The sequence below is a fragment of the Anas acuta genome, chromosome 4, assembly GCF_963932015.1.
Source record: "Anas acuta chromosome 4, bAnaAcu1.1, whole genome shotgun sequence".
Lineage (NCBI taxonomy): Eukaryota > Metazoa > Chordata > Aves > Anseriformes > Anatidae > Anas > Anas acuta.
In genome coordinates, this window is record NC_088982.1 from 17,428,272 (window position 1) to 17,441,888 (window position 13,617).

General features: G+C 36.4%; 1 protein-coding gene across 2 annotated transcripts; it reads left to right on the forward strand.

The window, feature by feature from the left end:
• The first annotated feature begins 347 nt into the window (after nucleotides 1-347).
• Nucleotides 348-13,534, forward strand: PACRGL (parkin coregulated like). 2 transcript variants are annotated; one of them, XM_068680029.1, is made up of 8 exons: nucleotides 348-493; nucleotides 2,456-2,613; nucleotides 3,489-3,556; nucleotides 3,954-4,044; nucleotides 7,543-7,677; nucleotides 9,401-9,508; nucleotides 10,516-10,596; nucleotides 12,799-13,534. In XM_068680029.1, the coding sequence occupies exons 2-8, from the start codon at nucleotides 2,473-2,475 to the stop codon at nucleotides 12,853-12,855; spliced, it is 681 nt and encodes a 226-aa protein (XP_068536130.1). In that variant the 5' UTR covers nucleotides 348-493; nucleotides 2,456-2,472; the 3' UTR covers nucleotides 12,856-13,534. The 2 variants fall into 2 exon arrangements, with proteins under 2 accessions (XP_068536130.1, XP_068536129.1); XM_068680028.1 differs by lacking the exon at nucleotides 348-493 and adding an exon at nucleotides 1,009-1,148.
• The last annotated feature ends 83 nt before the right edge of the window (nucleotides 13,535-13,617 follow it).

Sequence of the window (13,617 nt, forward strand, 5' to 3'; positions counted from 1 at the left end):
ATTTCAGTATAGTTTGAGAGCGGGTTATCTGATAAAAGAAACATATTTTCTGTCTTTGTAATTGAAACAAAAATAAATTTCAAATGGAGTATGACCCCATGGTTGTAAGCTAAACTTTTGTCACATGAAAGTAAAAAGGCAAGATGAATATTTCATGAATCTTGTTTTCCTTGTGAAGATACTAAGAAATCAGGTATCAAGGAGTGGCGATTTCATATTAAAATTTACCATCTCCATTCTAATCAGAAATAGATGAGGTAGGTTGAAAAAATCTGACTTCTAAACTTTACTCTGTCTTCCTCCTTGTTCCTGTTAGCCTGAAATCAAGTATTTAAGCAGTGATTCGCTCAAGACACAGCCTCAGCTCCTTGACTTTTCACTGTGCTTTCCAAGCCAGCACAGCAGACCACACAACCAAAGCCAGCAGCGCACCAGGATGATGTGTGGAGTGATCCCCTGGCATCTGGACAAACCCACACAAAGGCTGCTGTAGGTAAGCTTTATTATTACTTTTTTGTGTGTGTTAAAAGTCCACTGGATCCAGTGAAATCACTGATGGGAGGCAGTGATACGGCTTGGGCTTCATGTGGTTGGGCTGCCACTCTCCCCCAGGTTGTGGTCCTTCTCTTGGGGTTCTGCATAACATCTCCACAGGAGATCTTGGAAGCACTCATAAAGCGTGGTGGAAAGGCGGGCTGGTAGCCGGTACCCCGTGAGGTGGTGACTGAGGACGAGCACGCGGCCGCCACTCCCTGAGGCAGCGCCGGCCTCAGTCAGCCCTCGCAGCCCGGCCTCCATGCGACCACCCCGAGGCGCTGACGCCCCCTCCCCTCCGCACCCCACGCATGCTCCCGAGGAAGATTGGGCTCCCGGCGGCCCGTAGCTTCCCCGGCAACCGGCAGGAAGCGCGGAGCGGAGCGGGGGGAGCGGGGCTGTCCTCCCGGCACGCCGGGGCCGGCAGCGCTGGGTCGGGCCCCGCCGGGCCCTCTCGGGAAGGAGGAGGGAGGGAAGAAGGAAGCGGGGGATCGTCGTTGCCCGCCGGCAGAGGGTGGCTGTTTGAGTCCCTTAGCGGTTACGGGGCTCGGGTCCCCCTCGTCTCTCTCGTTCTCTGTCCCAGCAGCGCTCCGGGAGGGTTGTCGCTGGGCAGGGTAAGTGAGCAGCGTGGCCTTTGAAGTCCTGCTTGCTGTCGTTCTGCCTCTGATCAGAGGCTTCGAGGAGCCAAGCCCAGGCTCCTTCCTTTCTGCAGAGAAAGGCACCTTTCAGATGTGCTCTTTCTTCTTGTCTGTATGTTTCTGTCCTTTGCTTGAAGTCTGTCACCTGCCGGCGGGACGGTTCGCATCCACATCAAGCCTGGTGTGTCGCTTGTTTGATTCCCAGCTGTGCCCGTGCTGCCTCAGCTCTGTACGTGCCTGTGCCTCTTCCAGCTCTTCACTGCACAAGGGCTTTCATCTTGTTCGGGGGCCGAGGCCTCCCTATGGGAAGTCCTTTTTCCACTCCCTTCCACCTCCCCCTGTAGCAGTTGTGCTTTTACAAAACCTTTATCACCGTCTGTACCCTCCATCTTAACTTTTGTCCCAAAGGGCTGATCTGCCTGTTGCCATGTATTATTTATTCATTTATTTAACTTTCTGTGATGGTGTGAACAGTGGCTTTTGAAGTGCATCTAGATTTTGATGTTAGTTAAAACGCTGTTAAAGTCCTTGATGTGTATCTTAATTACTTAGTGGAAGAGAAAAAAAAAAAAAAGAATACTTCCAAGTTAATTCTAAATACTTTTCTGAGAAATACGTTTGTATTGTTATTAAGACGATTGCATTATGAGCAAGTGTACATTTCAGAAGTTGACAATGATAGCACTGTTTTGTGATACATAATACTAACGCTAAGAACTTTTTATTTAGTGTTTTTGTAGTATTAAAATATGTTGATTCCAATTTTTCTGATAGTTCTTACTATGTGTTTTCTGAAATGATTAGAGTTTTGTGGTAATAAGGGTACACTTAAAAATTAGTAAATTTTCTTTCTCAGTTATGGTCAGTCTTCTAGGGCTTCAGGATTAATGGCTTTAACGATTTTCATTTTACAAGTATAATAGTTTCTGTGTCATGTATGTTTTTGTGTGTTCTAAAGAAACTTTTAGTTGTTTAATTGTGGTACATTAGCTTGTCTTTTAAATAGATTGTCATTGAAGGCAGGCTGTATCTTGAAAATGTAAAGGAGAACAGTGCAAGATTATGAGATGTATGCACTGGAAAGATGAAGTGACAGACTTCTCTGTCTAAGCGATCCCTTATACTGCACAGGTTGTGGAAGAATAAGCGTTTCTTTTGTCGTACACGTATTTAGATTTTCTTCTCTGTTTGTTAACGTCAGTCTTCAGACCTCAGGATTCTAACCTTTGATATTCTGTCTTACAGGAATGGGAACTCATATTTTTAATCTTTTTTGGTTATAGGTAGTAATGTTCTAAGAATGTCATCAGGCGTCCAAATAAAACCAAAGACTGCAGTACAGAAAAGCAAGACATCCTCTCCTTTGCCATGTTCTCCAGAACCTGCAAGTAAACCACAGCCAAAGCCTAGTGACAAGCTGAATCCCAAAACTATTGATCCGGTATGTATAGGTATGGGATTTCTATTTGTTTAAAATAGTTCTCTTGATGGAAGAAATTTCCATGCTTCAGGAAATACATGCAGAAGATGATATTTTCATATGGGAATTTCTATGTGTGATTTTTTTTTTCTTGAAACCTTTTGTAATTAATACAATCAATTAAGCTAAGAAGTCAAATCATGCACACAATTTTAACTATCTTAATGTAGGCGCAAACACTAGAAAGATAGAAATAAAGATTTCATGGTATTTCCTGCTATATGCTTAGTGATATGATATTTAATCTTGAAAGTAGTATTGAATGATCATGTCAGTAAATGATACCATAGCTGACATGGATAAGAAGCATGCATATAAAATAACTTTGTGCAAGTTTTCCTGCCATGAAGCTCCCCACTGATTTCCAGTGCACTCATACCATCTTGCCCAACATTTGGTGTTTCTCTATCATCTTGCCACCTTGTACTTTTGTCTGTACTCAGATCAGGCTGGAATTGGAGCAAAGCCACCTTCTGCATGTTACCTGCATATAATTTTTTACATCCTTATTGCATATGGCAATAAGGGTCATTAGTGAGAGGTACTTAGTCTGTTAAGAGAGAACCCATAAGACTTCAGTGTTAAGATTTGCATGACAAAGTAGAAAAATGAGAGCATTCCACCAGGAATGTATTCATTTTTGCAACCTCCTAGCCTGACAATTCTGAAAAGGACTTTTTTGATTAATCGTATGTGTTTTCCATCCTAAGATCTTTCTTTTTTTGATTATTTTTAGAATCATGTGATTAAGTTCCTTTCTTGATAAACTGCATTTTTAACATATTCAAACATTACCGTTATAACCAAATAATTTTTGGTTGTTGGTGTCCTCACAGTTTGGTACTCCTTCTAGAACACCTTCTGCATTTGCCGCTATATATGCTAAAGGTGGCATTCCGTGCAGGTATGTTAGTTTTGTTTCTTTTCTTTCTTATATGTATTATGGTTAGGTAGAATTATGCAAGTTGAAAAACATTTGTTCAAAACTCCTTGCTCTTTTAGTTAAGCAGTTTGATTCCATTCATTTCAGAAGAGATTTCTAGTACTTAGCTCTTTTCAAAGAAAGAAGCAATTTTACATGTTTGATATGGCTTTTTTTTTTTTTGTAAAGTATTAAACCTTTTTTGCAAACAAATGAAATTTCTTCATATGTTTTCTCCTCCCTAATAACAACAATAGTAAAATCAGTGCCATTTTAGTAAGCAGATATGTTGCAGTCTTTTTTTGTCTGTAGTAAGCACTATGAAATAAATTGTGTATCGTTATGCGTTAATTTGTTCAAACTTTTCTTCTTTATACAGGTTAGTGCATGGCTCAGTAAAACACAGACTGAAATGGGAATGCCTTCCTGAAACTGTTCCTTTTGATCCTCTTCTTGTAACACTGGCAGAGGTAAACTTGCATAGTTAAGCATACAGTATTTCTTTCACGTAGTGCTGAAACGTTATGCAGATGTACAGTAGCTACGTTTTTATGTCAGCTACTGTGTTATTTAGTTGCTACTATAGCTGGACTGCTGTGGTTTGTGGTTTATTCTTTGAAACAGGAGATAAATTAAAGTGTCTCTGAGCTATATGCTCCTAAAAGCTAAGTAATGCCAGTCTGCTTTTTCAGGATTCAATTAAAATTGTTGTAGGAGGAGCTAAGGTGCAGCCGGTCTCCAGACCCACTTTCAAATATTAAGTTAAATAACAAATGAGAAGCAAACTTGTTTCTGACCTGAGCATTTAGCTGGGATGTGGGAACCCTGTGGAAAAAAGTAGGATTTCAGTTCTTCCAAATACCTACAAAGAGTTTGTTCTTTTTTTTTTTATTATTTTATTTTTTATTTTTCTTTCCACAGAACAAACCTTTCACGTGTATTAATTACAGTCTGGGGTCCAAAAAAGTCCTCTAGGGATTGTGAAAACATAAACCTTTTATAGGTAAAAGACTGATCATATAGTCACCAAAAATGCATAGGGATGTGTTCACTGACTGGATTTGCCTGGGACTGAAAAGGTCTAAGCATTTTCAGAGTTCACAAAGAAGTATTGATTCTTTAGCTCATACCTTTTGGAAGCATTGGAGTCTACCATTCAGTAGTCAGTGTAGTTGAATTCCACAGCTCAATTTCAATCAAAAACTGTTGTTAGCCTTTGTGTGCCTCTGCAATGATCTTTATGCATTGAACTGTCATGGACTCTTTCTACTTCTTTGGAGGTCCTGACTGTGCCCAAACTGTGAAAAGAAGTGCCCACCTCCAAGCTAGTGTCAACTGATACCTACTGTGGATAATATAAAGAGTAACTTAAAACCAACTGTATTAGATTTTTCACTTACCTGTTTTCTGGTAACAGCCACCTGGTGGATTTGTTGTTTTTTTTTTCACTGCAAATGAATAATTCACTGTTTATCTGATACTAAATGCAAAGGGTAAAAAAGCTTTGTCCAAATGAGATACTATATAAAGAAATGTGTTTATAAAACTTTTCTTTTATGAGGGATAAAAAGTAGTTTTTCCTTTCTGACTGCTGCGGTCTGTATATATTTGTCTCTACTTTGCTATATTCCGTAGTTTTTCTTATTATTCTAGGTCACTGGAGAATGCTATTTCTTCTTTTGACCTCATAATGCCATTTCTGAAATAGATGTGGTTTAGCTAGAGGTATATCCTTTTTCTTTGGAGGCATCTGAGTAAAGTGTTATGCATTTCAGTTATGCTGTTTTACAAATTGTTACACCTGAAGAGGAGGAAGGCTTTGATGTTAGCCTCTTTCAACACAAACACAATCGTCCAAAACCCTGACATTAAAGACAAATACAAATACAAGCAACTTTTTAGATGTGAAAAACAGATGTGAGTTTTCGTGAGAAACCAGAGAAGAAATGGAAATCACTACTGTTTATCTGCTTTTGCTTTAATCTTATGTAAAATATTTTCCTCTTTACATTCTAACAGCTTGTTGTAGATGCTTTACTGGACCAAGCAGTGAGGTCGTCTCTTCCAGGATGCTTTACCACACAGTTATATCACGCAGTTATACCACACAGAATCACAGAATGCCTCAGGTTGGAAGGGACCTCTAGAAGTCATTTTGTCCAACCCTTCTTCTCAAGCAGGTCATCCTAGAGCAGCTTGCCCAGGGCCATGTCCAGGTGGTTTTTGAAATTCTCCAAGGAGAGAGAGACTGCAAACTCTCTGGGCAACCTGTGCCTGTACTCTGTTACCTACACATTACAGAAGTGCTTTTAGATGTTCAGACAACCTCCTGTGTTCCAATGTGTGCCCATTGCCTCTTGTTGCTGCTACATTACTTTGTATGTGTGTGCTATGTACACTCCTTCATATTTAGCGATTTAAATCACTGGCCTTTTTGGAGCCCTGTGCTGGTTGAGAAGCTAGATTTTGTAACTAGACGTGAACTCCTGTAACAGATGAGTTACACTTTTACATTGAACTGTGTGTGTTTGCACTTGTAGACATACACTTTGCCAGTGACTGAGTCAATCAGACTTCATTAGAGGTGGAAAGTTCAGCAAAGGAATTATTAGGGGTCTAATGGCTTACTGACAACTACATAGAGGTATATTTAGTACTTATTATGTGTTCCTGGTTAAACTACAAATTGGTACTTAGGACAAGGAAGGGAAATGTAGTTCTAAAATGCTGTTGTAACCAGTATGTCTCGCTCACATAGAGGTAAACATGAAGATTTCTTCCAAAGGTTGTCCATCAACTTCAGCCATCTGAATGTTATTTTTAAATTATCTTAATAGTGACCAGAAGTCTTCAGGGATTTCTTCTTCCTGAGGTACCGGGGTACAAAAAGTACAAGGTACTTTGATGACCTAGAGTTTAATGAGTCAGTCTAGACAACAGGCTGCCATGAGGCCTCCCCTCAGGCTTCTCTACTCTGGGCTGAATAAGCCAAGCGACTTCAGCCACTCCTAACGTGTCTTCCTCTTTAGACCCTTCACTATCTTTGTAGCCCTCCTTTCACAGAATCACAGAATTTCTAGGTTGGAAGAGACCTCAAGATCATCGAGTTCAACCTTTGACCTAACGCTAACAAGTCCTCCACTAAACCGTATCACTGAGCTCTACATCTAAATGTCTTTTGACACACTCTGCTAGTTTTATGTCCTTCTTTGTCTTGTGGTGCCCCAAAATGCACACAGTGCTCTAGTTGAGGCCACACCAGGTAGCAGTGCTGTGTCTGATGTTCCCCGGTTGGCCTTCCTGGCAGTCAGGGCACACTGGTGGCTGATGTTCAACTTGCTGCCAACCAAATATGTTTCAGGAGTGTAAATAAATGTTGAATCCGGTCTGGGAGGTAGAATAAAGTGTATACTATAGAGTGAACATTTTTTTTTTCTTTTGAAAAATCAAACATCAAATATCTAAAATAACTTACAGCACCTATTGCTCATATTACCATATGGCTTTAAATCTTTGAATTCTGCTGCTCAGATCTTGGCTAGACATGCTTATTTGTACCATTTTAAAGTTTTTGCATTTGTGGGGGGTATTTTACTTTCTTTTTTTCTTTTTTTTTTCCCTTCAGGGTACAGAAATTAGTTACAAGTGTGTATATATATATATATACATACATACATATATATTGTTGAAAAAATTCATTATCTTTAATCACTCTACCTAAAGAAGTACAAGTACTGATTGAAATAGCAATGTTCACAATGTGAGTCTTAATATTCAGTGTTCCAAAAGAAAAATTAATAGGAATATTCTGTGAGCAGAGTTGTACTCAATGGATCCACACGGTGGAGTTAGTGTATCTTATGTTTTGAATTGATCTGTTATCTAAACATTATCTTTGTGCTAGATGGAACTTTTTAAAAGTGATTTTGTTTAAAGACAATTAAGAAAATGTTTTATATTTACAACAGGGTCTGAGAGAGACAAAGCATCCCTATACATTTGTTTCAAAGGAGGGTTTTAAAGAATTACTTATGGTTGAAGGTGCTGCTGAAAAAACAATTCCCTTGTTGCCTCGTCTAGTTCCAGTGTTAAAGGCTGCATTGGTATGTCTTACTCTTCCTACAGAGATTTTCATGGATTTTTTTTTCTTTTTAAGCTGGTGAGGACTACAAGGAAAACATTAATGTGATAAATCTGTTGGATAGGCTTTTATTTTGGGGTTCACAGGTGTAGGGGTATAGTGTCTTTTTCTCATGTTATCCCTGCCTTGGTTCACTTAGATAAATGAGTCTTTAAGAGTAAGATCAGATGAGCAACTCCTTGTATAGCTGAGTGATAGCAGCTATGGGCAAATTCTGTAGAAATGTTCTGTTAAAGATATGAATATAAGCAGAAAAAAATATAAGTAATCATGGTGTTTTTTATGTCCACATGCAAAACATGTTTGATATGAAATAAAATGGAGATGCCAGAATAAATAATCACGTTACATTTAAAAATGTAAAAAAATGCTACAAAGATAAAATAGAATACATCCATGAGGAAAATGGAAGAATATTATTATAATGTTTGAAGACATAATCTTCATTTTTAAAATGTTTGTAATTTTTTCAACTCCTTCAGAAAATAATGTGTTTTAAAAGTACTGGCCTGGAATACTCTTTTGGATCTTTTTAATTTCTTTCAGAACCCTTTTTTAGTTTGGCCATTTTCTGTCGTTTATTCTAGCTGTGCTTCAGTTCTATTTTTATAGAGATGGATAAACATTGAAAATTCTTTGAGATACAAACTCAGAGGTGTAATAGAGGATCAGTGTTGTTTATTATTAATATCTTTGGTTTATTTTGGAAGACATAATTAGAAAAATTATTATTGTGTGTTCTTCCAATGACTTATTTATCTGATAATTTTTATTGTTGCACTATTTAACGAGACAAGACTTTATATCAAAACCTACTGAGCAATGACTTCTTCTTTCTTCTACTTAAACAACAACAACAAAAAAAAAAAACAAAACAAAACAAAAAAAACACACCAAAACATTCAGGGCCCAAATGTCAGAATAGAAGAATGACCCTTTAAATAATGGTCACTATTAGTACAAGGAAAATGGTCATGAAACAATTTCTCTGCTCAGGGAAGAGTGAGATAACTAAAGCAGTAGAGAACTCATATAGAAGAACTTTCCCATGGGAGCAATAGAAATGACAAAGCCACCTTAGAAGTAGATAACAGCGTGATAATTGCTGGCAGATGAAAAAGCTGTAGTTGGCATGGGAGTAAATTCATTGAGCCAGAATGTCATTTGTTTGTGGGTTTCTCCAACAAAGACAATTGTTATGAATTACTTAGGAATTACCCTGTATTCAATACGTTTATAACCAAAATGTCCCTCAATTTTGATATATGCACATTTTAAAGTTTCTTTCTAACATGCTGTGAAGCAGTGCATATAGGGTATGTTCCAAAACTGTCAATATAGTGCCTTTTTTGCCTGATGAATACATTTATTGATTTGTTCATCAATCAAATATTAGTTTCTTTTTTTTTTTTTTTTTTTTTTTGAGGAAGTACAATAGTCTCATTGACATGGATGCTTTTGTTTTCTGCTTTAAAAAATACTTCTGCATTAAAGGATTACATCTGGATAGTTATATTCAGTCATGTTGTATTTCTAAACTGCTTGTAATGTTACAAAATTAGCAGTTCCACAGCACTTTAAATTTATCAAAATACTATATACAATCATAATATAGAGATTGCAGTTTTGAAGAAACTGTGTTTGTTTGAATATTAGTCTGACAGGATTTTCCCCTTCCTTTGAAGGCCCATTCAGATGATGAAGTATTTGAAAGGGGATTGGATGCTTTAGTTCAACTGAGTGCTGTTGTTGGCCCATCTCTTAATGATCATCTTAAGCATCTGCTCACAAATGTAAGTTTTTAGTGCTGTAGTAACAGATCATCTGTATTTTTATGGTTAAGATGTTTATTATAATATCTGCACAGATATATTGGAAGACTCAGCAGTTTCATGAAAAGCATTGCTTTGTATATTCCTCTGTGTAAATCTGTTATTCTTTAATAATGTGGTGACATATAAAGTTCTAGCAGGCTCCAAAAACTGACGTTAAGGTAAATTGGAGAAAAATGGATTTGCTTTCTGTATTACTTAAAAAAGATCCAGCATTGAGCCTGAGGTGAAACATTCTATGTTTTGAAGGAATTTTTATATTTACTGGTAAATGAGTGTGAATGTTTTCAAAAATCTGTGAAAGCCTTGATAAATTAACATAGGGAAATATTTCTGCTTCTCTCAGATGGGAATTCTGCACAAGGAAGTTTTCATTCAATAAACTTGAGTTGAACTGTGGAAAGTAATTTTTATACTGAGTCCTCCTATTGATATCCTTCTGTAGATTTTCTTCCTCTATTGAATAGGCTTTTCATGGTTTAATTTAACCTGCCTCCAAAGTGAATTTTTACAGCAAAATAAAATGACTTATTAGACACCCAGTGCAGAAGAGAGAATCTAAAGTAGCTTTTTTGTTTGTTTGTTTGCCTGTTTAGATTATTTCCACTATAATAAATCTCTTTCAGTGTACATGAAAAGTGTGTCAACTTTTCATGTGGACAATACTTCAAGAATGACTTTGCTTTAATATTGATACCTCTTTAAAACTTGCTTGCTAAAAACCAACAATTTAAAATTGTTTGGCTAACAGTTGAGCTTTAACTCTCTCATCAGTTAATACTTCACACCTTTTGCCTTGACTAACTTTTATACTTTGACATCAGCTACGAGCTATAAAGTGATGTTTCTTTCAGCTCTCACTTACCAAAGACAGATAAAATAAAGTAGTAAAATAGAATTATATTGGATTTTTTGCACATATAGTACTATATTGGGCAATAGACCTTTTTATTTTACTCTTTCAATAGCTTTCAAGAAGATTAATGGACAAGAAATTTAAAGAAAAAATTACTGTTGCTTTACAGAAGTTGGAGCAATATGGTGGAAAGGTGAGTTAAACAGATAATAATCTGTAATCTGCATGCATGAATGCAGCATTGCCAAGACGGCTTTCATCTCTGGCTTTCAGATTAATAACCCTGTTCTGAGTAATGCTTTGCATGTCACAACTATTCATATTGCATAAAACACTGGATTTTGCACTGTGGCAATTCCAGTCCATGGTAAAATAGTTGTTTTAGTCTGAGGTATTGAATGATGATAGAAATGACATTAAATCACTGTGTGATCCGTATTCTGCCTATATATATATATATAGCTTTATATATAAAAAGAAATATATTTTATATATATATATATATATATATATATATATATAAATATATATATATATTATATATATATATATATATATATATATATATATATATATAGCTTTAATATATTAAAGCTATATATATATATATAGCTTTTGTTGTCCTCCATTTTTTAACTTCCACTTTCATATGTTATTCATTGTTTCAACAATCTCAGAGCAGGAATGCAGGAGTACATTTCAGTAAAATATTCTAAGGGATCAATACCTATATCAGAAACTGTTTGGCTCTACTTCTATAGCACATCAATTCAAGAGAACTCTTTTTGGGAACAAGTGTTCATCCATGTGGATCCCTACTCATGATATTTGCTTGGAACATTTTATTGTCCTTGAGGGGAAGCTCATGCAGCCTTAGTGGCTAAATAAGATAATTTAAAAAAATATTATTGTTTTTTATTATTTTCTATTTCTCTATAATGTTTGAAGTTTTTCCAGGGTTTAGAATGTGTGTGGAGTGGATTATGTACGGTAAGATTCAGGATGAAGTCTTTATTCCAAGTTAGGCACTGCAGCACTTAAAATGTAGATTTTCATGCTGAGTAAAGCATTTGGGCTACTTGTAAAGGCTGTAGGGTAGGGTAGATACCTATGAAGAGCGAGTGATTGAGGAATTCACCAAATGTTAACCTGTAAATAGATTTTGGTCCCTTCTGGAGTATTGACACCTGACACCACAGACTGAATATTTGCCTTGCTTCAATACACTTGAGATGAAGGCTTTGTGTTCATTTTTCTGAGCTTAAGTGCTTTCCTCAGCAGCATTTACTCTTGCTGAAGGATAGTTTTTGCTGTTATTGATAATGCTTGCCCATTCCTTAATAGCTTAGTGAGGTCACTTACTGAGAAAATCAGATACTAACATTCTAGCCCACCGTGGTTAACCCAGAGGTTAGATCTGCAGTTGTTATACATCAAAAAAAAAAAATGCATTAAGTAGTAGATGATAGGCTATTCTTCTGTGTTATAATTCTAATACAGTATAGTGCTCTAGTATTCTGTTGACATCTTCTGTCTTGCTGTACATTGTGCTGCAAGGACAAGAGCAGAAAAATTGAGTATTGGCTTGGACATCCATCTAGAATGGAAAGTACTTGCTCTAATGACCCCATGGGCACTTGAATGTAAGGTATTATATGGTCACTGACAAAGAATTGGAATCACCTGAAGAGCAGGGACCAGTGTATATCTTACTGCTTCTGAACTTGTTTTCCATAGTCAGTAAGCACCCAAATTATCTGCAGGCACCGCTTCATTTTTTTTTTTTTTTTTGGGTGCTCATATTCATTTAGTGGCAATAGGAATGTTTATCTTGCAGACTTCAAAACATCCTGACAAAGCAGCATGAAAATTGTTATTTGTGTGTAGTGGAATGAGAAGAAAATTACATTTCATTTTGGTGTCCTGAGAATTTATGTCTAATGGAGCTAATCCAGTGAATAATCTTATGTCTGTCCGCTAATTTCTTGTAGTATGTTGGGTTTGTGAGTGGTCTTTCTGTATGTCCTTTAAAATTCTATCAGAAGATAAGGCAGAAAAGTGGAAACAAGCTCCTAAAACGTGATTATAGCCAGCAACATTATATAATTCAACTAATGAATTAATACAGTTATTTTTAAATGTTACAATGAATATGATTAGTACTTCTATTGGAAATCCCTTTGAGAATGTTTCCTTTTTTTTTGTCCATTATTTTCGGCTCTTTTGAAAGTAAATTTCTTGTAAGTATTAAATTTTAGTTTTGTACTGTTTCGTTAGAAGAAGGTAACTAAGCAAAAGTTTTAAATTATACAATTTATAATTATTAAGTGAATCTTCTCCTATGTAGTGCTAGGTCTAATTGTTGTGTTTAAACTTACTGTATTTTCATCAACAGGCAACTGTGGCTATCATCAAATCTAAAATTCCAACCTATTGTTCTATATCCTCTTGAACAAAAAAAAATCTGTAGTGAGTTGTACTGTGAGGTCAAGTTTGAAGATTAACTGCCTGTGAGTGTCACCAACACTTCTTTGTGGTATGCTATGTTCTCTTAAACTAATCACAGTTCTTCAGTGTAATGGAAAGTGGGAAACATCCCATCAGTTTGTGAATATATAATTATGAGAGACTGTTTAAAATAATTCTCTATTGGCTGCTATTTATGTATGCATTGTGCTTACAAGGACACTGACAAATTGGCTATTATTTCAAAGGCTGAGTAAATATAGATTCATATTTTGTTGTAAATTGCATTTTCCTTTAATAGATTTGCCTAGTACGTTATGTAGATTTGTATGATGCAAAACAATTTTGATGCAAAAAAAATGAGAATTCACATAGTGCTAAATTACAATGCACTTTTGAAACATTTAACTTACTCTGTCCCAATGGATGCAGTTTGGGTTCATCAGGACTTAATGGATTAGACATAGAACTAAGAAAACTCACCTAGACTTTTTGAGCTTTTGAAGGTATGAAGCTTACCATACAGGTAGCAAGCTGTATTTGCTCATTGCGTACTCGGCATGTTGTTTTCAGAAGCTGGAACAGCATTTGTCCATGAGCGTACTTGAGCTTGATTGCAAACTATTGACCAACAGATCTTGAAATAAATACTGTTCAGGTTTGTTGTTCTGTGTTTGAGTCACCCTATGGGGGAGAACTGACTAAAGTGGTAGTTAATTTAATTCAGAACTGTGGTTAAGTTCTGTGC

Bases quoted from the DNA above. Each gene is read 5' to 3' on its own strand.
- PACRGL (XM_068680029.1), top strand. From the start codon at position 2,473: ATGTCATCAGGCGTCCAAATAAAACCAAAGACTGCAGTACAGAAAAGC. The intron at 3,557-3,953 runs GTATGTTAGTTT...TTCTTTATACAG, and splicing joins AAAGGTGGCATTCCGTGCAG to GTTAGTGCATGGCTCAGTAA. The intron at 9,509-10,515 runs GTAAGTTTTTAG...CTCTTTCAATAG, and splicing joins TTAAGCATCTGCTCACAAAT to CTTTCAAGAAGATTAATGGA.